Source organism: Ammospiza nelsoni, chromosome 19 (genome assembly GCF_027579445.1).
Source record: "Ammospiza nelsoni isolate bAmmNel1 chromosome 19, bAmmNel1.pri, whole genome shotgun sequence".
Lineage (NCBI taxonomy): Eukaryota > Metazoa > Chordata > Aves > Passeriformes > Passerellidae > Ammospiza > Ammospiza nelsoni.
In genome coordinates, this window is record NC_080651.1 from 4352786 (window position 1) to 4376172 (window position 23387).

Here is a 23387-nt window from a genome sequence, read left to right on the forward strand (position 1 = left end):
CTGCCATGTGCCAAAGCCACCCATGAAACCACTCAGGCTGAGATGGGGCTCTGAGCAACCAAACTGTGCCCACAGAAATGCTGTCCTGGTGTAACCCCAGCAGCAGCCACCCCGCCATGCCCCCAGCTCCTTCCCTCCCACGGGGTAAAAGTGTGAAACCTCTCAGGCTGAGAGGTAAAGGCATTTGAGATGCAAAGCCATGAGGGAATGGTGCCTCCAGATGCTGCAAGGCAGGAGCAGGACAGAGCTTGGGGAGGACGTGCCCCGTAAACACAGCTGTGGGAAAAGCTTGTGCAAAAAAAACCTAACAGGCAAAGCATACCCCGACAGAAAAAAAAAAGGAACAATATTCAACATATGGGTTTTGTGAATAAAGTTTTGGCTATTGTGCATGAGGAAACAAGCGTCTTGTCCATCTCTATTGTGACAAGGGACAGCAAATGTCACCCAGAGTCTGTATGAGACTCCAAGCACAGAGAGCTTTCCCAGAAAAAGCCCATTTCCCCAGGAAAAGCCCCAGTTCCCCAGGAAAAAAAACCCCAACATTTTCCCAGGAAAGCACCATTTTCCTAGGAAAACCCCATTTTCCCAGGAATCAGCCCTTTCCCAGGTGCCATTCCCAGCTCTGTGTGCTCAGTGATGCTCTGTCACTGCCACCGTGCCCACCCAGCCACCCCTCTGTGCCCTCTGCACCAAGGACTCTCTGGTCCTCACTGCTCTCCCATTCCAGCTGGGATTAAAGCCCAGTAACCCACACAGGTGTGTGTCAGGTGTGTGCCAGGTGTGTTCTTCCCACCTGGCCCCTGTGCTCTCCTCACCTCAGTAAACCTGCAGCTTCCAGAGACCGTTCCAGGAACAATTACTTTTATTAGTAAGTATCTATCATCACAACATATTCACTTAAATCCTCCCTGTGCTGTGCTTTCACTATTGATTCCAATGAGCACACTGGATATTAACAGCATTTCCAGTGTTTCAGGGTGTTAGCAACACTCAGCTGATAACCACAACATCTGCTCACCTCCCAGCTTCCAACATCACACACACCACAAAGAAACACTCATGGAGGGAGAAGGAATAAATTCTGGAGGATTTCACAAGCCACTGGACTATCTGAGTGTTTTGGAGAAGGCTGCTGATTTTACTGATGGATGATTTTAAAACTGCTTTGGATCATGAAGAGAAATAAAAAACAGATATAAGTTTAGCACTCTCTGGGTGTGGTGCATCAGGCTCTGGGCTGGGATCTTGCAGTGCAGTGTCAGATCCCAGGACATTGCTCTGGCTGTCCTGGAGGACTCCAGACCCTGGCAGGGGGCTCAGAGACCTTGGCACAGAGTCAGAAACACCTGTGCCTTTGATTGTAGCCCATGGAAACAATTAGCAACTATGTGTGAAGATTTACAAGCCACAAGAGTTTGAGCAGAATGATAGTGAATTTATCACTGGGTGAAAAAGTAGAATTTTGGGGTTTTTAGAATGGGAGTTCAAGAGGCAAGATGGAGGAATCTGGGGGTGTCCTGTCCTTCTTCTTCTTCTTCTTGTCCTCCATCTTCTGCTGTGATGGTGGCACTTCTGGATTGGTTTAGAGCAGAGACAGACTGTCTAACATAGGTGATAAGTGTTGGGAAATTATTGTAAATAAAGTACATGTAGTTCTCAGTATTAAAAGCCAACACCATCCCAAGGGCAGGGACTGTGCCACAAACCAACCTGCTGGACAGATCTCAGCAGGTCACAGAAAGAATGTAACAGATAAGAGAAAATAAACAACCTTGAAAAGCAGAGCTGAGGAATCCCAACTTCTTCTTCTGTCACAAGGGTTGGGAAAAAAGACTTTTTAATACCTGGGGAGCCATTTCAGCAACACCAAACCCGAGAGTGCAGCAGTGCAGGAATTACAGGATATTGACGTACAGCAGCCACCAACCTGGGCCGTGTCCCCTGCACCTCTGTCCCCTCCTCACAGGCCCTGTTGGGTCACATCCCCAGGACACAGAGATAACCTGGGAGTCCATCAGAGAGATGGAATTTGTTAATCTCAGCATTGAACTGTTTAAATGCTGTGACATTGTGAGGGGTTTGTAGAGCAGGGCCTGTGCTGGTGCCTCAGACCTGCAGCAGCAGGGCCACCCCAGCAAGCACCCACTTGGATGGGTTCTCCTTGGTTTTCAGGTTAAAAGTCCACACATAGGTCGGGCCTCTCTGGCGTGTTCTGTACAGAGGACATGGGTACAAGCCCCTGGTGTCCTGCTTGTCATCAGGAATGGCCCTGATGAACACCACAGGCATGGCTGGGGTCAGCTCCTTGAGCCTGGCCTCCGTGATGGTCCCAGCCTGCAGAGAGAAGGAGACAAAGGTCACATCCCCAAGGTGTCCACCAGCTGATGGACCTGAACCCATGTGATGTTTATCCAAGCTGCTCCTGCTGGGGAAGTGCAAACAGCTTCTCCAGGGTCAGGGAGCTGGATGAGCTGCTTTGAGGAAGGAGGTCTGGATCCAAGAGCTCCCTGTCTCACCATGACCCTCCTCAACTCACCAGAGTAGATAATCTTGAAGCTCCAGCTGCCTGCACTCCCACCAGGTGCCCAAACCCTCACATCCAAGCTGAATTTGTGTGGGGATGGTGTCCCTGGCCCTGTCCAGCCATATTATCAACAAAGTTTCACTTCTCTTCTCCTGGTTTCTGCTGAGATGCAGCTTGGGGCCATTTCCTCTTGTCCTATTGCCAGGGAACAGGGATAAGACAAGAGGAAAAGGCTTCAAGCTGGGCCAGGGCAGGCTCTGGGTGGACATCAGCAGGGATTTCTTAGTTGAAAGGGTGATTAAACATTGCCCAGGGAGGTCTGGAGTGCCCATCCCTGGAGGTGTCCCAGGAACACCTGGATGTAGCACTCAGTGACTGGGGCTGGGGACAAGGTGGGGATCAGGCACAGCTTGGCCTGGATAGGCTGGGGACAAGATGGGCATTGGGCACAGCTTGGCCTGGATAGGCTGGGGGATCTTTTCCAACCTCAGTGATCCTGGGATTATTCTCATGCATCTCTTTCTCAGAGATCATCATCTCTCAGACCAGAATCACCTTGTGGGAGGTGCTGCTTGTGGTGGGAGAAAGGTTGGACACCTGAACCACGGGGATGGAAAACAGCCCCAAAAGCCAGCACAGGCTTATTCCCACTCTCATGATGCAAGCAAGAGAATTCAAAATGACTTTTCTGAGGGAATATCACCAATAAATATCAAGTCCCATTATTCTCCTCCAAGCAATGCCCTGCCCAGCAGGCTGCCCACTGCAGGAGAGGGAGAGAACCCTGCCAGGGCAAGAAATCAAGTTTGTTTCTCTAATTTGGGTCTCTCTGACATTTTCTCTCTCTCTTCATGACAATAAAATACCTTGCACATCAATCCATTTCCAGAGAAAACTGCCTAATGGGGGCTAGAGAGACCAAATGAAAATAAACAGGGAAATGGAAATGAAACTTTTCAGCACTAAAGAAACTGTCTCTCACTGCAGCTGAGCTTCACATATCATCATTATTCCAAATGCTCTCGGATCAGAGCTGTGGGGTGAGATTCAGCCTCTCCAGCAGTTTATTTAGTTCTGTAACAAGCAAAGAAAAATCATCCCCCTTGCCACACACCTCGGTTTAATTGTACTAATGCCATCTGTTATGCTCAGCTATGAAAAATCCAACTCTCATTTAGGATTTTATATTTCCAACGTGCTGAACAAACATTAAATAATTCGTATAATACCTTGCAAAGTAGCTATTTATGAAACATTATTATGCAGTCTTCTTAAATTCACACCTTTCATTCCTGAGACTGGGTTTTAATCAAGTCTTTCTCTTTTTTTTTTACTGCTGAGAATACTTCAAATGTAATTTCCAAGAGATATTCTACCTGTTTCTGGGTTAACAAGAGCTGAAATCTTCCCGAGGTACCTCCATGTAAGATATCATTTTGTTATGTCTGGGCTGATTCTCATTTGCATTTTTTATCGCTCTCATCATCAGAAAATTAATTCTGCTCTGAAAGCAGTTCTTCCTGACTAGCAGCACAGCCCTCATGGTGCAGAACCATCATTCTGTGGAGCCTGGAGAGCTCAGCCTCAGCTGCTAAAGGATCCCTCAGCCTCAGCTCCTAAAGGATCCCTCACTTCTGCTTATCCCAGCAGGAAACTGAGGGTGGAGTGGGGCAGTTATCTTCTGTTCATGGCGCAGTTTTCTTTATCTCTTCCACAAGCAATCCTCCCTCCAGGAGATCTCTTCTCTTAATAGGTCATTAATTATTAATTAGCCTCTGTTCACGGGCCAGTGAATGACACTGCATGGATGATAAAATTCCATCATCCCACTGGGAGATTCTCCGCCCAGGGGGAGGAGCCAAGCATTCCTACCTGGATATGATCTGAGGTTTCAAGCATTCCTACCTGGATATGATCTGAGTTTTTGGGACACCAGAGCAGCCTTTCCACTGCATTCCCAGAGGAACAGCAGCTGCCTCTTCCACTGGACCTTCAGAGGAAGACTCTACCTTTCTACAAGATCCCTGCTCCACCAGAACCATGCCTGACACTGCAGGAGGGCTGAGCCACAATTCCAATGGGACTGTCACGAACACCCTGACCCACAGGGTGTCAGGTCCTATTCTGACTCTATCAGTGTTATTTTGATTTACTGCATTGTTTATTTTATTTTTATTTTCTTCCCTAAGAGATGTTATTCCTGCTCCCATATTTTTGCCTGAGAGGCCCTTAATTTCAAATTTATAATAACTCAGAGAGAGGAGGTTTACATTTTCCATTTTAGGGGAGGCTCCTGCCTTCCTCAGCAGATACCTGTCTTTTCAAACCAAGACAGGGTCCCAGCACAGGTTCCTTACACCACAACCCCTTTGGGGTCAGCTGGGGAGGGGACATGGACCCAGCAGGGAAGGGCGACATGGAGCCAGCAGGGAAGGGGACAAGGAGCCTGCAAGGAGCACTCCAAGGTGGTCCCTGAGTCATGAGGTCAGTGGCTTCAGCTGGACAAGGGGAATGAAAAAACTCTTCCCTGTGAGGGTAGTGAGGCCCTGCCTTGTGGCTGCCCCATGCCTGGAGGTGTCCAAAGCCAGGCTGGACAGGGCTTGGAGCAGCCTGGGTTAGAGGAAGGTGTCCCTGCCCATGGAGGGGTGGAATGAGCTGATTTTTAAGGTCCCTTCCAGCCCAAGCCAGCCTGGGATCCTGTGGTTCCATGGCAGGGCTCTGCTGTGCACAGCTGCCAAAGCTCCATGGAGCACATGTGGCGTGAAACCCACCCCTGCCCTTGTCCCACCACACTCCAACCCCCTTGGGGAGGGCAAAGGACACTCTCGGCATCAAACTCTCTATTGCAGAGAGAAAGAAAGCCAAGGATCAGCCAACAGCTTGAGATGAAAGGTCTCCAAGTGTCCCCAGCCACAGCATCCCTCTGACTGTCACTGAGTCCCAGTGACTTTAACAGGGCTGCAGCAAGAGATCATTTGCACCCAAAATAATCTGCTTAGTTTCATTTCATCTAATAGCTGCCTGCTGTTTTGTAATGAATGTTTTATAAATTTAAGACACCCAAGGGCAAACATAAATGTTTAAATAAATAGAAAAATGTGAGTAGCAGAACATAGAAGGACTCTTCCCTTTTTTGGAGGCACAACCTAAATGTGAAATATTCTTTTAAAAGTGGAGGTGCTCCCCAGAGGAATTCTTCTAAACGTGGCCTGCCATTTTTATCACAGGATTAATTTGGAAGGAGTAGATAACCCAAAAGAGCTGTGCACCTGTTTTAAAAGTCCTGCATCCATTAATGCACACTGGTACTCACTGGATTATAGGTAAAATGAATAGCTCCACTAGGTAGAAATGATATTTCAGTGGGAGCAGCAGCCCATAAAAATATCCTTTTCCTTTCTGAAATAAATTGGAGCATGATACCCAGAGATTATGAATGGCTCCATGAACATAATTGCTCAGTATCTTTCAATCACTAGGAAAATGTAATCAGAAAACCACATTTCCTGGTGTTGGGATGGTCTCTGAAGACAAATCCCATTGCTGGATTCAATCACCCAGACCAGTTATTGGAGGGAGGCAAAGGGGAGAAGCCAAGTATTTCCCAAAGATTTCTGGCTTTGCACCACCAAAACCTCTCACTCTCCACTTCCAGCTGGTAAAACCCAGACAGAACTCGTTTTCTTGTCATAGTGCCAAAGAAAACATAACAGCAGGCACTGGAATGGAGTATTTGATTCTTAAATGGAGTATTTGATATGCAGGAATATGGGAATTTTTAACAGCTCTCTGTGTCCAGCTGATTTCTGTCGGGTTTTTAGGGCAGCAGAAATCCAGTTCTCCCTGTGGCAAGGGCTGTGATCTCCCAAGGGTTGTGTGAGGAAGGGAACAGCCAGGGAGCTGTGGGGGCAGAGCTGGGAGCTGCACAGGGCTCTGAGATGGTCTCTGTGAGCAGAGCCCACATCCCAAGAGCAGAGATCTGAGCTGACCCACTGAGATCCTCACTGCCGTCTCCCAGTAGAGCCCTTGCCAATGTTCCCAGCTGCCTGTGGCTTCCCAGACCCAATTCAGGCCATTTCCAGAGCAAAATAAAAAACAGCCTGGAGCTTTGAACTGCCCAAGGAGATGTGATGAAATGGCATCCCTCAGGGAGGGCACAGCTTTCCCTAATTTCCTATCCTTCATGGAAAACTACTGTAGAGAGGGAAATGATTCATGACAAATAAGTGGAGAATGTTGGATCAGAATTTCAGGGCTGTTGGGGAAGATGAAACAGGAAAGCCTTACAAATATGATTGCCTGGCAAAAGATTTTGAGAATATGGAAACTATAAGCGAGATTGAAATGAAAGCAAGCTTTGAGATACCTCAGTTACTGAACAACTGGAAAACAATGGTGTGGCCAGCTGAAGGTGATCCCCTTTTGATGGAGCAACACCCTCTGCTTGCAGACAGGCCCAAGGGTCAGAGCAGACCCTACAGCTTGGCAGAAGGGGCCCAAAGAGGAGTTTTTAGGGTTTAAAATGTAACACAGTTTGGTAATGTAATGATTTTTATGGGCTGTGTGTAAATGCTATAGGATTTGTATCTTGTACTATATTGGTTAGTGAGAATCAGAATATTCAACACAGAAGATTATTTATTGTATTGTAACAGGAACCTTGCTCTCTTACCCGTTTTACTCTCTTACACTTCTATGCTCCTGCCCTTTTACTCTCTTACCCTTTACCCTCTCACCCTCTCTCCCCCTCTCTTCTCTGGGGCCTGCTCCGAGCTGTGGCTGCAGCTCCCAGCAGGGCCCTGCACCCAGGCCCTTTGCAATAAACCCCAAGTTCCAGCCCTGGCTGCAGAGATCTCTCATCTCTGTCCATCCTGACCGTGCTACCCCTGATGCTCCTACACAGGGCCACACCTGTGGCTCCTCCCTCATCCCCAGAGCCTTGTAGAGCTCACCTGAGCATCCCAGCGTGCTCCCTCCATGAACAGCCCGTGCACATAGGCCCCCTCACGAGGAGCACTGGCAAAATCCTCTCTGCTCTTCTTGGTCACGTCATACTGCAGCGCCATCCTGTCCAGGGGCCACCTGTTCTTGCGGGCTGTGCTCTGCATGATGGCTGTCAGGAGGGCCTGGGGGTTGAAGAACCCTCCCAGCCACAGCGTGGAGGGCAAGGAGAAGTCTCTGGTCCAGGCTTCCAGCTCACTGCTGCGGGCCAGCAGGTCAGCAAACCACGAGCCAAGGCTGGCTGTGGAGGGGTAGGATCTCCTCACCCAGGAGTCAGGCACAGTGCCAAAGAAGAGGGAGTTCTGTAAGGTCTCCATCTCGCTGGTCATGGTCAGTTCCCCCTGGGGAGAAAGGGTGTCAGCATGATATTATCTGAAAAATCCTCTTTGCCCAGGATTTCTTCTCCTGGGAAGATGAGAAGCCTCAGAGAGGAATGAAAACAATAATTATCTGATTGCTGCTCCTGTGTTTGCTGCTTTGGAATGTGGATTGGGCACTGGTTACCAACAGGTGAATGTTTGATTGGTCCCATGTGAATTGTTTTAGTTAATGACCAATCATGGTCCAGCTGTGTCGAGGCTCTGAGGAGTTACAGGTTTTTATTATTTTTTTCTTGTTAATCCTTCTGATGTATCCTTTCTCTTTCTTTAGTATAGTTTTAGTATAGCATAATATGATATGATATGATATGATATGATATGATATGATATGATGCAATGTAATGTGATAATATAATATAATATAATAATATATCTCAGCCTTCTGAGAACTTGAAGTCAGCTTCTCATCTCTCACCTCATCCTGGGGACCCTCACAAACACCACAAAGGGCACAGCCAGCACTGACACTGCCCAGCAGAGCCTGCTTAGAAGCAGAGCTGGGCCAGAGCATGAGGAAGAGCACAGAATCCCACACAGACACTGCTGGCCACGTACTCTGGGTGACTTCATGAGTTTGGGGTTTTTCTGCACACTTTCTATTGAATATTCCAGCATCCTGCTGTATAAAAACTACTGAGAGGAAAAACTGTGTATGACAGCAGTAGGGGTGTCCCTCAGTTGTGCTGGTATTATTTCTGTTTTCTCTCATGGACTCATAGATTTTCAAAGGTGTAAAGCTGTTCTTGCTCACTGCCAGGGCAGGATACTAGAGTTTCTGATGATCTACTCTAAAACTGTCCAAATATTTGTTATTTTGACTCCTATCCCCCTCCTCTCCTCCACTTCCCCTCACTCCTCCCCTCATTTACTGCTTTGCAGTGCAAGATTTTCTCTTTGACTCCACGTGTTGTCTGCAAATGTAATCACAGCTCCTTCCACATCAGGGAAGGAGCACAACAAAGTAAGATAAGATTCAGCCAAGTGAGATAAAGAGAGAGGTTTGACTTTTCCTTTGTGCAGCAATTAATTAGTTCCAAAGCCTTTAGAAACCTGTATCAGTTCTGCCAGAAGAGCTGAATTCCAGGACATTCCACTGAAAGACGTGAGGTTGGACAACACTGGAACAGGTTGCCCACAATGGAGTCTCCATCCTTGGAAATGTTCAAAACCCACCAGGGCATGGTCCAAACAAGTGGCTCTGCCTGTCTTTGCTCAGGATGGTGTTGGAGTAATGTCCTGACCAACTCTGTGATTCTGGCTCACTCAAACAAAGCAGAATAAAAAGAGAAAACCTGCAAATGCCAGCTCAGCTTCCCTGCTATGGAATGGTCTCCACAGTTCAATCTCTGCAGCTCTGTGCTCAGCTGGAGGGGTACAATACCCCCAGAACTCTGGAGACCCACAGATAATGTCCATCACTGCTCTCCATTGTAAACACTTCCTTTTGTTCCCTTATCGTTTGGCCAAAATTTATCTCATTTACAATTTCTCTTTGCCTCGGGCAAAGTGTTTTTTGGAAAGATTAACTGAAACCAGTGGAGCCATTGCTGAGAACAAGGGGGAGGGAATTGGGTCAGTCTATTCACATTAAAAGATTCCAACTGTTCTTTCACAGGACTTCAGTGCCTCCAGCAGTGAGGTCAGCAGAGGTGCCCTTTGCTGGGGCCACAAAAATCCAGAAAGCTTTAGAAAAAGTTGAAATCTTCTTAAAGCAGCCCCCACAGTTGTTTAGCAATGCTTGGCAGAGCCCAGCAGTTCAAGATCTCTGCAGTTTGTTCCCGTGCTAGCCATGCCCTGTAGGACACACTGACAGCTGAGAAAGACATTTAATATCACCAAATCTAGTCACAGAATTGTGATTTGGACAAAGTGTGACATCAAATTTCATGTGGGGAAGAATGTGCTGTTTAATATTGGTAGGGAAATGAGGGGATGCAGAGTGGAGGAACCAAACACAGGAGCCACAGAGAAGAACCATCAATGGGCTGGGCTGAAGCCATGGCAGGACCATGCAGGGAGAACAAGAATGCTGCACTGGGCACAGCAGGACACTGGAACAGGATCATTCTGTGCTCCTGGAAGTGCTCTGACATGGGTAAGAATATGGCAGAATGTGCACGAGCAGCCAAATTGATTTAAAGACAGCCCCCCTCGATCATATATCATGTCTAGTTTTACTTTCAGGAAACAAATGAATTAGCAAACGTAATTCTCAGCAAGGCTTGAGAAAAGCAATTTTTAAAGCCTGCGCACTCAAGCATGCTTTGAGTCTCCTGTGAGGGTTCAAAGCATCTACAGCAGCAATCTCATAGAGTTGTCCAAACACAATTATGCATAAATTTGCATTTCAGATGCTGAATACTAAAGTGCATCAGAAATTATTCAAGTTACTTTTAAATTTTTTTTTCCCAAACGCTGGGAGTAATTTTCATTTAAAGACACCCTTGAAGGAAATCCTAATCAGCCTGCAGCCATTCCTTCAAGATGAGCACTCTACAGACACAAACTGTTTCCTCAGTTCAGGTTATTTTCACTTAATACCCAGCTTGCCTATCAAAATTTGGTCTTTGTTATTTTACAATATATATTATCCTCATTTTGGAGGCTCATCCTTCACCCAAATTGCAAAGAAGAGGATCTGCTTGCAAAAGATGAGGCTGGTACAACATTAACATGCAAGTGCTTCAGCCCAGCCTCTGGTTCCACCTAAGCCAGCCAGAACAAAGGGCTTTGAAATGCAACATGCCAGTTATTTCTGATGGCTACCAGTCTATTGCAATTTCTCTTCCTCCTAATGGGATGTCTCCTATTTTTGGACCAAACAATCACTTTCCGCTAGGACGACACGATGAATTATTCAAAAATTCAAATTAGGCGTGACATTTCCGAATCGCCTTCTTTTGGCAGATCCTTCAGTCAGTTAAAAACAATAAGCCGTGTTTTCTCTGGGTTTTATTTATTCTCTGCTGAGCTCTGTGGGGCCTGGCTTGTAAACTCTCCTCCTCTGAGTGCTGTCAGTGCAGGGCCGCAGCCCCAGAGAGGAAGGAGCCTTGACAGCTCTTTAATTGTCAGCAAGGGCAATTACAGCAGGATTTCTTCAGTGCAAGGCCCAGAGTCAAGTGAGGGCAGCACCAGGAAGAGCCTTCAGCCCCCTCTGGCTGCTCTGTGGTCCCCCAGGTGTGGGAGGTGATGGGAGGGATGCTGAGCAGGGTTTTGGGTCATGCACAAGCTCTAATTCAGCTCTGCAGGGATCTACACATGGCTTTTGGCTGCAGACACAAGAACTGGGCTCCAGTTTTGCCAGGAGAACCCTGGTTTGGATATAAGGAAAGCTTTCTTCAGGAAAGCTGTGAAGCACTGGAACAAACTGTGGTGCAGTCACCAGCCACAGGCTGACAGAATATTCTGATAGAATATTCCCAGCTGGAAGGGACCCTCAAGGATCATGAGTCCAACTCTTAGACCAGGGATTGAACCCCCAGCGTTGGTGGGGTCAGCACCAGCTGAGCCCAAGTGCCCTGGAAGTGCCCAAAGAACCATCTGGACCTGAGCCCATGGTTTAAGGGTGAGCACGGTGCTGCTGCTGGGGTGATGGTTGGACTTGGGAATCTGAAAAGGCTTCTCCAGCCTTAGGGACTCCATGGTTCTTGGAGCTGCCACTGATGGCCTCTCAGGGCCTGCAGATGTGTGTCTGCAGCAAAGACTAGATTTGCCAAACACTAGAAATGCCAAATGCTGCTCTGCTCTGCTGCTCTTCTCCAGTCTCAGCCCCAGGGTGTCTCTGAATTCCAGCTCAGGGGCTGCTGCTGCCCTCTGAGGAGCTTTTTCTGCAGTCCCCATCTCCTTCCCTGCCATGATCTGGGCAGGGTTTGGGGAGAGGTTTGCAGCCTGTGATACAGATTCCTGGGGTTAATTTTTTGTGGTTTGTTTGCACACTCTGCATCCCCTCATTCCCCTACCAATATTAAACAGCACGTTCTTCCCCACATGAAATCTAATTGCCACCCCTTGTCCAAGTTACAATTATATCTTGTTTGGGGCTCTGGGATTGAAACATTAAATCACTTCTGTTTACCTGTCTCAGGAAATGGAATTTTCAATTCCACTGCCTTATGCTAGAAAATAAGAGAAATCTGTTTATGATAATTGACTACATAAATATCAGCTTCTTTCAAAATGGGCTGCACATACTGACCCACCACCTGTGTCCAGGATTTCTCTGCTTTCACAAGCACCAGCAGCCAATGCAGTGCACACACATCTGCAGCTGCTGCTCCAGGCTGCAGCTGGGATTTGGGAGCAGCTTGGTGCCCAAACCCCGAGCCAAGCCTGCCCCTCCTCGTGCAGGGTGGGCAGCTGAAGGTTTCTTTTCCAAGCTGCCCCTGGCAGAGGTTTGAGATGTCATTCCATCTCAGGCAGGCCCTTCTTGCCCACCCTCAGCTCTCCTATGAAAAGGCTGGGTCCAAGCCATGCTGTGCACATCAGCTGTGGGAGCTCAGCATCCCCCTGAGAAGGAATTGTGAGAAATAGCTCCTCACCTGTCATAGTTTAGGAAGGTTTATTAAACCTTATCAAAAATACAACAGAAGACTGAGTAAAGAAAAAAGGTTATGGTGCTGGCAGCAAAAGATTTTCCCTGCCATGTGCTCAGCCCCCTCACAATGGAGGTTTTTTCCCTTTTAGCCCCTCCAAAAGTTCTGTCTATCAACCTCTTCTTTGCTGTCCAGTGGTGGAGATCTCTTCCTCAAATCCTGACTGGAGCTCAGTGTCACCATAGTGACAATCTGACCCTCCCAGATGTCCCTTGATAACCACGTGAGGGGATACAACATAACTATAAATCTATAAAACTTTTCTTAACCTATATACATGATATTTGTCCATTAATTGTGAGAGCCAATCAACGCATTACTCATCTATCACAGGATCACAGCCTGCCACTCTGGAAATGATGGAGCAGGGGATGCCCCAGGACCCAGCTGGGGCAGGAGGGGGAGGCAGGGCAGTGCTGAGGCTTTGCTCTGCCAGCTCCAGGCTGCATTGCTGTGCTGCACATGTGCCTCCCCAAGGGATGGACAGCAGCTGCCTGTGGGGAGGGGTCCCTGGGAGTGACAAAGTGGAGGGGAAGGGCTGTCAGAGAGCACCAGGACTGCCAGGCAGCTCCTCTCTCCCAGGCAGTACAGCCTGATCCCTGCTGGCTCATCCCTAAGGGCCAGAGGAGCCTTTTCTGTTTTGTCCCACTGAGTGCCTGGGGGGGATGCAGAGGTGACTTCTCCTACAGTGGATGCAGCATCAATCACAGCCCTCCCTCACACCCTGCAGAACCAGAAATCTGTATCCCAAGTGGTGTGGAAAAGATAGCAGCCAGGGGGACACAGATACCGCTGATCTGGACGGAGACAGGGATGAGCTGAGCCATGGGATCCCTGTCTAAAGCAGAGCAGATCCATGGGATCCCTGCCTGGGGCAGAGCTGATGCCTGTCTGGGACAGAGTCTGGTTCCACACCAGTTTGGGGATCAGCTGCAGTGGAGCCCCTTGGATGGGGACACTCTAGCAGGTGGCTCACACCCAGCAAGGAAATTGTATCTTTTCTTGTGATTTCAGCCTTTTTCTCTTACAGTTCTGGACATTTTGTGCCTCCACACAAAGCCAATTTTTGATTTCAGCTCAGCCTGTGCCTCTGAGATATTTTGTTCCAAGCTCCCCCCACTCCTGGACATTTCATGCAAAGGTTTGATTTTTGGCTCACCTTTAACTAGGCCATGTCTCAGTTTGTGAGTGACCTGCTGCTGCTGTGGCACAATCTGGGGTGGCCAGAAGTGCTCATCCCTTGTTCCCACAAGCCAGGCACTGCTGTGTGTGCCTGTGGACACGGTGCCACTGCAAATCCTCCTGTGAGCCCTGTGGAGCCAGGCTGGCTTTGCAGCCAGCAGCGAATTCTTCCCTGAGACCCCTTTTATTCCCTGAGCAGCATCCTGCAGGATTTTCCAGCTCTCCTACTGATGCCTTAAGATTTCAGCTTTTGTATTTATCAAATCCTATGGTGTATTAGTGTATAACTCTAAACTCCACATAAAGTGTAGTTAACTGCCTTCACATTTTGTTCAGACAGAACAATCCCTCTGAGATCCAAGGACACATCACAGGCCCTGAAAAGTATAAACAAATGTGAATTGTGGGGAGAAAACTGGGGGAATGTGACTTCATTACCTGAAGCTGTAATTGGATAATTAACCCCTGATGGGCAAATAGACCAAACGGATATCTGTATAAAAAACTTGTGACCATTGAGATGCCTTCAGTTTTATCTTTCATATTTCCCAGGCTCTGCACTGCATTGGTAAATAACTCTGAACTCCACAGAAAGTGTCAGCAAGGTCTCCTCACAGCTCAGGCACACAGAACAATCCTTTTCCAGCCCCAGAACCAAGGACACCGCTGCAGCTCCAGCCCCAAAAAGTGCAAACAACAGGGAATGGAGGAGAGCAACGTGGGAGGGTGGGACTGCATCCCCTGGAGCTGGGACTGGACACTGAACCCAGCATGGAAATGGACCAGAACTCATCAAAGGGTGAAAACTCCTGACTCTGAGTCCATCCTGGGTCCATCTTGGGTGCAGCCCTGGCTGGGCTCTTGCACTGCCCAAGGTGGATCCTTTGAAGGTTTTTTTTTAATAAATCCCCACTTTATTCCTTTAACTCTGTCCAGCCTGTGCTCCAGGAGCCTCTCCATGCATCAATCACCCATTCTGGGTGCAGCTCTGCAAGGCTTTGCAATGCCCAAGGCATTCCTATTGAAGACCTTTAATAAACCCCCAATTTATCCTCTTTTCTGTGTCCCGGGAGCCCCTCAGGCCATCGGTACCTTCAGGCCCAGCTCCAGCTCGCCCAGCGAGCGCCGCATTCCGGCCGTGAGCGCGTTCATGCACTCGCACTCCTGCAGGGCCACCACAGCATAGGGAGTCCTCTCCTCCAGCCTGGCCAGCAGCTCTGCCATGTTGAACTCGTCTGGCAGCTTCTCCAACATCTCCTCCAGGAGGGTTTGCACCTGTGCCAAAGTGAGGAGAGAGAGGGGGATGCTGGTGAGGGATCCACAGGCTCACAGCCTGAGCTGCGAGAACTCCCTCTGCCCTGTCAGTGCCTCCAAAACCATCCCTGTCAGCCCTGGGCACCTCTCAAAGAGCTTGCCCTGTCCTATTTAAACCCAAATGCTGACAGAAGTTAATGTCAGATGAGCAGCTTGCAAAATGATTGTTTTAAAATGTCCCTGTGACATGTGGCAGCCTCCTCTCTTCTTGGCTCTCTCATTTCTCCCGAGGTCACACTCACGAGGAGATGGATGGGGCTGGAGCCTCAGCTGAGCCTCAGGACGACACAGCTTATGAGCTGGCTTTCTCTGGTGTACTGATGGAGAGAGGTGATTACATAAAATTGAATTTTAAGCTGAATTTGGCATTCCAGACTAATGGAGCCATGGAAGGAGAGCATAGCGAAACAAAATTATTTTCTGGTCACCACCACAGCTTCTTCAGAACTAAACAGGGAAATCTCCAATGCAAGAGGATCTTTGTAGTGTCTAAAAAATTAAATAAACTCCTTTCTGACAGTGAGGCATGAAGCCCCTGCTGTCCATGGGCTCAGCTGCATTTCCCAGGTTTAATGTGGAAGATCTCACTCAAAGCTTTGCTTTACTTCTGAGCTGGAACCTGAGCAAGACTTCTGCTTTCTGGCACCTTTTGGACACACATAACACAGTTAAAATTCCATGATCCCAAGTGCCAAACTTGGCATGCAGGGCCAGTGCCACCTAGGGCAGGGTAATTTTACAGCCAGGGCCCCCAGTATTCATATTTTGGACTCTGTGCTCCAATTCCCTCCTGTTGCTGCTCTTCCCAACCCTGTCAGCAGTGATGATGAGTGGGCTGTTACTGCAGCCACACAGGTGGCTAAAGCTGGAAAAGCTCCTCAGCTGCACCTCAGGGGCACCACAGAAATATCTGCTCATTTGAAATTCCCCTGCAGGTCCCTGTGGCTCTGATTCCTTCCCAGCAATTACAGCTCGTTTGCTGTAGTGTGACCTCAGAGGTCTGTGGGAGGAACTGGACTTGTCAGAGCCTCGGGAAAATGACAGGCTCACATTTTCCCTGGGAGCTCCCTCAAATCACCTCAGCCAAACCAGGCTGGAAATCCTTCAGTGGAGGAGCTGAGGCAAGGCTTTGCTCACTCCCATCCAAGGACCAAGTGGAAGGGACAGCTTGGACAATGACAGGGATCACTTCAGGAAGAAAATGAGCTGTGGGAGTGTGTCCCCAGGCACAAGGCAGGGCACACTCTGCTTGCTCTCAGGCAGATTTTATTCCCAGACAGCCATGAGGACTTCTGTGCTCCTGTTCTTGACTGTCACCAGCAGTTTGCAGGGTGGCCATCACCTGTGGCACCACTGCTGGGGCACTCCCTGGAGGATCATTTTGCTTCTCTGGGCTGAGGAGTTTATCTGTTTCAATAACAAAAGGGGTGGGAGGGGAGAAGAGGAACTCACATTTGCTATCTCTGTACATCTTGTTTGGCTTTGCTACCCCTGGATTATTCCCCTCACCTCAAATTTGAGTATGAACTGAAAATTGACCATGCTGGGCACTTTTAGGAGCCCCTTAGGGAAGGCAGTCAGTTCCCCAGCTTCACACCAAGCCAAAGGAAACTCATGTGAAACCACAGCTCTCTATGAGATGCAATTAGCCACTCATTAAATTGCAAATCTTCAAGCACAGAGCTGGCACCTTAAGACTGCAGGAGTGAAAACCTGAGCATGTGTTGGCTGATTCCAGATCTTGTCAGGGATGTTTGGGCTGTGTTTTAATGAGCTGTGAGTTTCCACAGGGAGGGCTGAGATCAGCCCAGGACACAGGTGCAGCAAAGGAGTTCAGCTGGAAAGAAGGAATTACAAGGCCCTGGGGAGCTGGGGGGACATGGTGACAGCAGCAGGAGGTGGGCTGAGCTCTGGGTGGCACACTGGGGGTGGAAGGCAGTGTGCCAGGTGCCCATTGCTATGCCAGTCACAGGGCTGCACAGGGACTGCTGCTCAGGGAAGGTTTATTTGCAGCACCTTCAGAGGATGATAACGAAGGCTCTGCAGAGCATGGGGTAATTAAGAGGCACTGTCCTGTTACTGCCAACACTCAATTACATCCCACCAGGGTGATGTTCTGCACAAAACCACGCTTCACGCAGGCAGAGGCAGAACACAGAACCATGGACAAGCCTGATGGATGACACAGGCATCAAACCCCAGCAGCTGCCCTTGAGTACTCTCACCATCTCCTCCTGGGTGCCCATTCCTTCTCTGCACTCTCACCATCTCCTGGGTGCCCAGTGCCCCTGAGCACTCTCACCATCTCCTCCTGGGTGCCCATTCCTTCTCTGCACTCTCACCATCTCCTGGGTGCCCATTCCCCTGAGCACTCTCACCATCTCCTCCTGGGTGCCCATTCCCCTGAGCACCCTCACCACCTCCTCCTGTGTGCCCACAGCTCCTCTGCACTTTCACCATTTCCTCCTGGGTGCCCACAGCTCCTGAGAAGTCTCACCATCTCCTCTTGGGTGCCCACTCCCTCTCTGCACTCTCACCATCTCCTCCTGAGTTTCCCCTGCCCCTGAGCCCTCTCACCATCTCCTCCTGGGTGCCCCTGAGCACTCTCACCATCTCCTCCTGGGTGCCCCTGAGCACTCTCACCATCTCCTCCTGGGTCCCCACTCCCCGTCTACATTCTCACCATCTCCTCCTGGGTGCCCCCGGCTCCCTGGCCCGTGCTGCTGTCGCGGGGCTGCAGCTCCAGCACCGTGCGCAGGAGCCGCTCCGAGCGCTGCGTCAGGAACCCGATCTCGGCGTTGGGGTGGAGGCCATACAGGTACGGGGACTCTGGAGGCAGGGCATCATCTATGTACTGCACAGAGACATCCAGGAGCACGTTAGGAACATTCCAGGGCACTTTGTCTGCAGAGCTTCAGCGCTGGAGTCATCCCCCCAAGAGGTCAGCCCAGGCTGAACACCAGGGAAGTGATGGAGGAAGGAGAGTACAAATGTTTACAGAGCTGCTTCTGCTCCTGCTGAGAAAATTCTGTAATTGCTGGAGTTCAGCTTGGCTCCATGTCTCAGGCTGGACCTTCTCTAGCAATTATCTGCTGTGCATTTCAGCATCAGCATCCTGAAATCTCTTGTGGGAATTGAGCTTCCAATAGTTAAGTTTTATGAACAAAACCAGCCTGATGCGCCTCTGCATTTGTGTACAAAGAGCAGATGAGATCAGTAAGTAGATCAACAAGACCCTTCAGTGATTCTCATCAAAACTGATGATAAAAAGAGCTTGAAAGGGCCATTTTAGCAAACAGTATGTGGATGTAATTTTCCAGGAGCCCCACTTAAGTCTCGAGCACCAATACAGTTGCTCTATTCATGCATGAACAGAATGAGCCCATGATGAAGTAGCAAATTACCATTAGATTTGGTTCATCCAGGGGAATGCTGAAACATCCACAGGAACAAAACATAATGGGAAATAAGAGGAATGGTGCAGGAGCACTGCAGCCCTGTTCCTGCCTCCTAAGGCAGATTATGGGGCAGTTAGGGGAGACATTCCATTTACATGCATAAATAATGCCAGCAAACAAAGAGCTTACCTGGTGATAGCCATTATAATCCATGCTCCCTGGGAGGGGAAATCCAGGAGCAAGGCAGAGCTCTCCCTCCAGCATTTCTGGCTTGATAAACTCTTCCAGGTAAGTTCTGCAGAGCCGCCTGTCCCAGTCATCCGTGATGTGCCCTCCGTACATGATCTCACCCACGAGGTAGCGCAGGTCATCGTAGGGGACCTGGGCGTGGACCAGGGTGAGCTGAACCCAGGCACTGCCCTGCACCCTCAGAACTCCCCCCTCAGCAAACAAACAGCAGGCAGGAGTTAAACCCTGCCCCAGCTGGGGCACAGCACAGTGCGGGTGGCACTGATAGCTCCCATCTCCTCCAGAAGCACCCTGAACTGTGAAGTTATAAACTCAAAGATGACAAGGAGATGGCTTCAAAGCCCCCAGAGAGCCCCCCCCGTGGTGCCCCCACCTTGGAGCTGGCCTGCAGGTAGTTGTAGAGCACATTGACAGAGATGGTGAGGTCCCCAGTGCTGAAGGGGTACGGGCGGTTCCAGCCCTGGGGGCCGAACTTGCGTCGCTCCGCCACCACCGCGTGGAAATAACACAGGGCAAAGAGGATGCTCCTGAACTCCTTCTCCTGGCTGCACATCTCCAGGGTGTCCTGCAACACAGGGCAGCTGCCCTCAGCCTCAGTGATTCCCAGGGAACCCAAACACGCTGGGCTTAGGACAGGGTGAATCACAGAATCAGAGGCCAAGGCTCAGAAATGCCCCCCAAATCAAGTTCCATATAATCCATGTTCTCTGGGAACACATTTCCTGCACATCTCCAGGGTGTCCTGCAACACAGGACAGCTGCCCTCAGCAACTCCCAGGGAACCCAAACACGCCAGGCTTTAGATAGTGTGAATCACAGAATCAGAGGTCAAGACTTGGAAACACCCCCAAACCATCAAGTTCAGCCTTCAACCAAATACCCCCATGCACAACTAATTGTGAACTGTATTTTTTGAACAATTCCAGGGATGTGTCTCCACCACTTCCCTGGGCAGCCTGGTCCAGAGCTTTACCAAATATCCAGTTTAAAAATTTTTCCTAATATCCAACCTGAAACTTCCCTGCCGACGCTGGTTACCCGGGACAAGAGGCTGACCAAATTGTCCTTCAGTTCATTTTTTTATCACACATGTGATACAAAACACACACATGTATTTCAAAGTCAGTGGCTTTGCATTGCAGATTTGTTGGAAAACTGGCAAATATTTTCTGATCTAATATTTGCTGAAGTGGCTTTGCACAGGAACACACACAGGGAAGGAAGGACACGTGCACCCACTCAATGCCCCATCACCTGCATGTGCTCAACATCCCTCACCAGGAAGATGGGGAGGGAGCCACAGAATCACAGAATTCTCTGCTGGAACGGACCCTAAAGTCCATGTTTTTTCAGCTCCTCCGCCACGGGCAGGGACACTTTCCAATATCCCAGGCTGCTCCAAGCCCTGTCCAATGTTTATCTTTAAAAAATGCCATGTTAGACCTTTAATCCTCTGAGACCACCACAGAGCCCAGGATCTGTGCAGGAAAAGGGGAATCCATTACTCTAGAGGGTGCAAGACATTGACCAAGTGCATGTGACAATCAAGAACATCCCAAAACCTGTTTTTCCCTGGGTTGGGCAGCACTCTAAGCTCCCTTTAACAGCACTGTGAGGAAGACCTGCTTCAAATACATGCAGAACATCTTTCTCATTTCAGAAAACATCCCCAGAACAACCCAGTTCATTCTCATTCGGCCTCTCTTCAGTTGTCAATTCTTCTTCAGCTACAAAGCAGAACAATTTCCCCTGCACAGAATGAAGGGCCTTCTTTGTAGCCTTCAGCTGAAAGCTAAATTTGAACATCTCTTCTGTATAAAGCAGGGAAATGAGGTGTAAAAGGGACCCCACCCACTCGCTTCAGGATTTCTGATAAGAGATGTTTCATAAACCTCCAGCAATTTAGAAAATGCTAATTACTATTGATTGAAATGAGCAGAGGCAGGATGAAAATGTTACTTGGGGTGAAGGTTCTCCCCTCCCTTGTTCTCCAGGACATTTAGTGGAGCTCAGGATGATGAATGGCAGTAGATAAGTGTGGAATAATCTTTCCTGACCACTGGCATTAATCCTTGCATGGTGCCTCCCCCCCCACCTGCTCAGCAACGTTCCCTCCTGCTCTTGGGGTTCTCTCCACACTAACATCTGAGCGCAAAACCAGCTGTGAGCTGCCCTATGACCCACAATTGGGGCTGCTCTTGCCTCATCCCAAATAACAAAGAACTTTATGGAGAGAATCTCAGAATGGCTAAGGTTGAGACCCCTGTGAGCACCGTCACGCTCCCACCTGGCTGAAGTTGTCCAGGGCCTTGTGCAGGTTGGCGTGGATGCCGGTGGGCGCCTCGTTGGTGATTTTGATGGAGTTCTGCAGGATGCCCTGGGGGATGATGTGGCTCTCGTGGCACGGCGCAGGCTCCGCGCTCAGGAACACGCGGAAATCCTGGTGGCTGCCCTGGCTCAGCTGCTCCAGCCTCTTCTCCAGGGAGCTCAGCCACTTGGCCACCAGGTGGATGTTCTGGCAGGGACAAAGGGACAAGGCTTGCTCAGTGCCCCCATTACACCCCCATGGGCTGGGCAGGCACCAAATCCAGCCCACTGATGGATGCCCTCTTGTTGAAAATTGCAATGCAAGATGTTTTCAGTTACCATCTGTATGACAGATTACCTTTGTCAAGTGGGTAGTTTGCCTTATCTCTCTCTTTGGGTGACCACATTCACACTTCCCTCGGGAGGGGACACCTGCTGATAACAGCTATTGAATGTCACTGCATGACTGATAAGAACTACAGCATCCCATTGGGAGATGTGAGCCCAGAGGGAGGAGCCAAGCATTCCTACCCAGATATAATCCAGAGGTTTTGAGACACCAGCATGGCTTTCTCCACTGGATTCCCCAGAGGAACAGCAGCTGCCTCTTCTTCCACTGGATCTTCAGAGGAAGAATACATCCTTCTCTACAGGACCCCCTCGGTCCAACAGAACCACCCCTGACACTGCAGGAGGGCTGCAGCCACAATTCCAATGGGACTGCTGCCAAACCACCACAGATACAATCAGCAACCTTAAAACCAAAACCTGAAAAGCTCTAACTTCTTCTTCAAGCACCAAATTGAAAAAAGAAACCTTCTAACTTATCTCAAAATCACTCTAACCAACTAAAAGTCTGAATACAGGGGTGTCTGTGCACAGCTCCCATCTCCAAAGAGCCAGGTGCAGCAAGGACATTTGAAAATTCAAAATAATCAGTATAAATCAGCAAGTCACAGCTGGGCTGGTTGGGCTCTTGGTGCTGGAATTCTCCTCATTTCAACAATACCAGCTGAGGCTATTCCTGGGGAGAAAAATTGTTATTCCTGGGGAACAGAGCTGTTATTCCTGGGGTGTAAAGTTGTTTTTCCTTGAGAGTAAAGTTGTTATTCCTGGGAAGCAGAGCTGTTACTCCTGGGTGTAAAGTTGTTATTCCTGGGGAGAAATTTGTTATTCCTGGGGAGTAAAGATTTTATTCCAGGGGACTAAAGTTGTTATTCCTCCCCCCAGCCCCACTGAGCTGAGATAAAAACATTTTGATCATTTTGATCAGAATTACAGTGAGGACCCTCCATAGCAGCTCCTTTGCAAACAAGTCAAGCAAATGATTTCACACAGTCCTTTAACACAAAAGGATTTATTTATTCATGCAACTGATTGGACACATCCCTCAGAAGATTAAGCAGAATCGTGGGGAGATGGTGAAATGGATGAAGTTAAGCCTCAGTTTTTCCCCTGGAGTCCTATACAGCATTATAGTTTCCAGGCAAGAAAACAGCTTTTTTGTTATATTAGGAATGGGATTTGTGGGCTAAACTGCCCTTGTGTTGAAGGCAGGTGTGCAATCCAAACTGGCTGTGCTCACAGGCACTTGGGATGGTGATTTATCCCAGCCCAAGAAAGGACAAGGAACTTGCTAAACCTAAATTAAAAGCAGCCGCCAGAAAGATAAACTGCTTGGAGGTGGCAAAGAAATTACATAAAGGAACCATATTAGAGGCTGAGAATAAATATATATCACCTATAAATGGGGGCAGAAAGAGCTCTCATGGTTAAATAGCAGAGTAATGGAGATTATTAGGAGTAAAATTACATTCCTCAGAAAGTGGAAGTTGTGTCCAAATGAGAAAAAACAGAAAAGAGCACAAAAGCCAGCCATGGTAAAGTCAAAAAGTACTTACAGGAAGCAATTTTTTGAAAATCATAAAAGCTAATAATAAAGCCTTTTCCAGAAACCAGGAACCTACCAGAGAGTCTATAAAACTGTAACATGGTCAGGGTCTGCAGGGAGAGCCCATGGAAGGCCAGGGCAGCCCAAAGCAGCCCAAGTTTGCAGGAATATTCCCTGGGGAGGCTCTCACTGGTCCAGCCTGGTGGAATCACTGAAACCCTGAGGCTGGAGATGCCCCTGGACATCATCCATCACACCGTCCTGCTCCCAGCAGGGTCACCCAGAGCAGGTTTTTAACTGGGTCCAGTTGGGGTTTTGGATTTTTGCAAGGCTGAAGTCTCCACAACCTGTCTGGGCAATGTGTGCCAGTGTTCAACCACACTCACAGTAAAAAAATTAAATCAAAAAATAGTATAAGACAGTGAAGTGAAATTAAATGAAATGAAAGTTTAAGGGAAATTTGTATCTCAGTTTTGACCCTTTGCTTCTTGCTCTTTCACACTATGAAGGTTTTGGCTCCCTCTTCTACCAGAAGGGATTTAAACA

General features: G+C 48.7%; 1 protein-coding gene across 1 annotated transcript in view; it reads right to left on the reverse strand.

Annotated features, from left to right (window-relative positions):
• Window positions 1–1938: 1938 nt before the first annotated feature.
• DNAH9 (dynein axonemal heavy chain 9) overlaps window positions 1939–23387 on the reverse strand; it is a 147415-nt gene continuing 125966 nt past the window's right edge. The window contains exons 65-71 of the mRNA XM_059486095.1: window positions 20931–21158; window positions 19017–19208; window positions 18584–18775; window positions 17680–17850; window positions 14775–14957; window positions 7480–7869; window positions 1939–2337 (exon numbers count right to left, since the gene is read on the reverse strand). Coding sequence (XP_059342078.1) covers window positions 2110–2337; window positions 7480–7869; window positions 14775–14957; window positions 17680–17850; window positions 18584–18775; window positions 19017–19208; window positions 20931–21158 — 1584 coding nt within the window. The 3' untranslated portion in view covers window positions 1939–2109. The remainder of the gene's footprint in view (window positions 2338–7479; window positions 7870–14774; window positions 14958–17679; window positions 17851–18583; window positions 18776–19016; window positions 19209–20930; window positions 21159–23387) is intronic.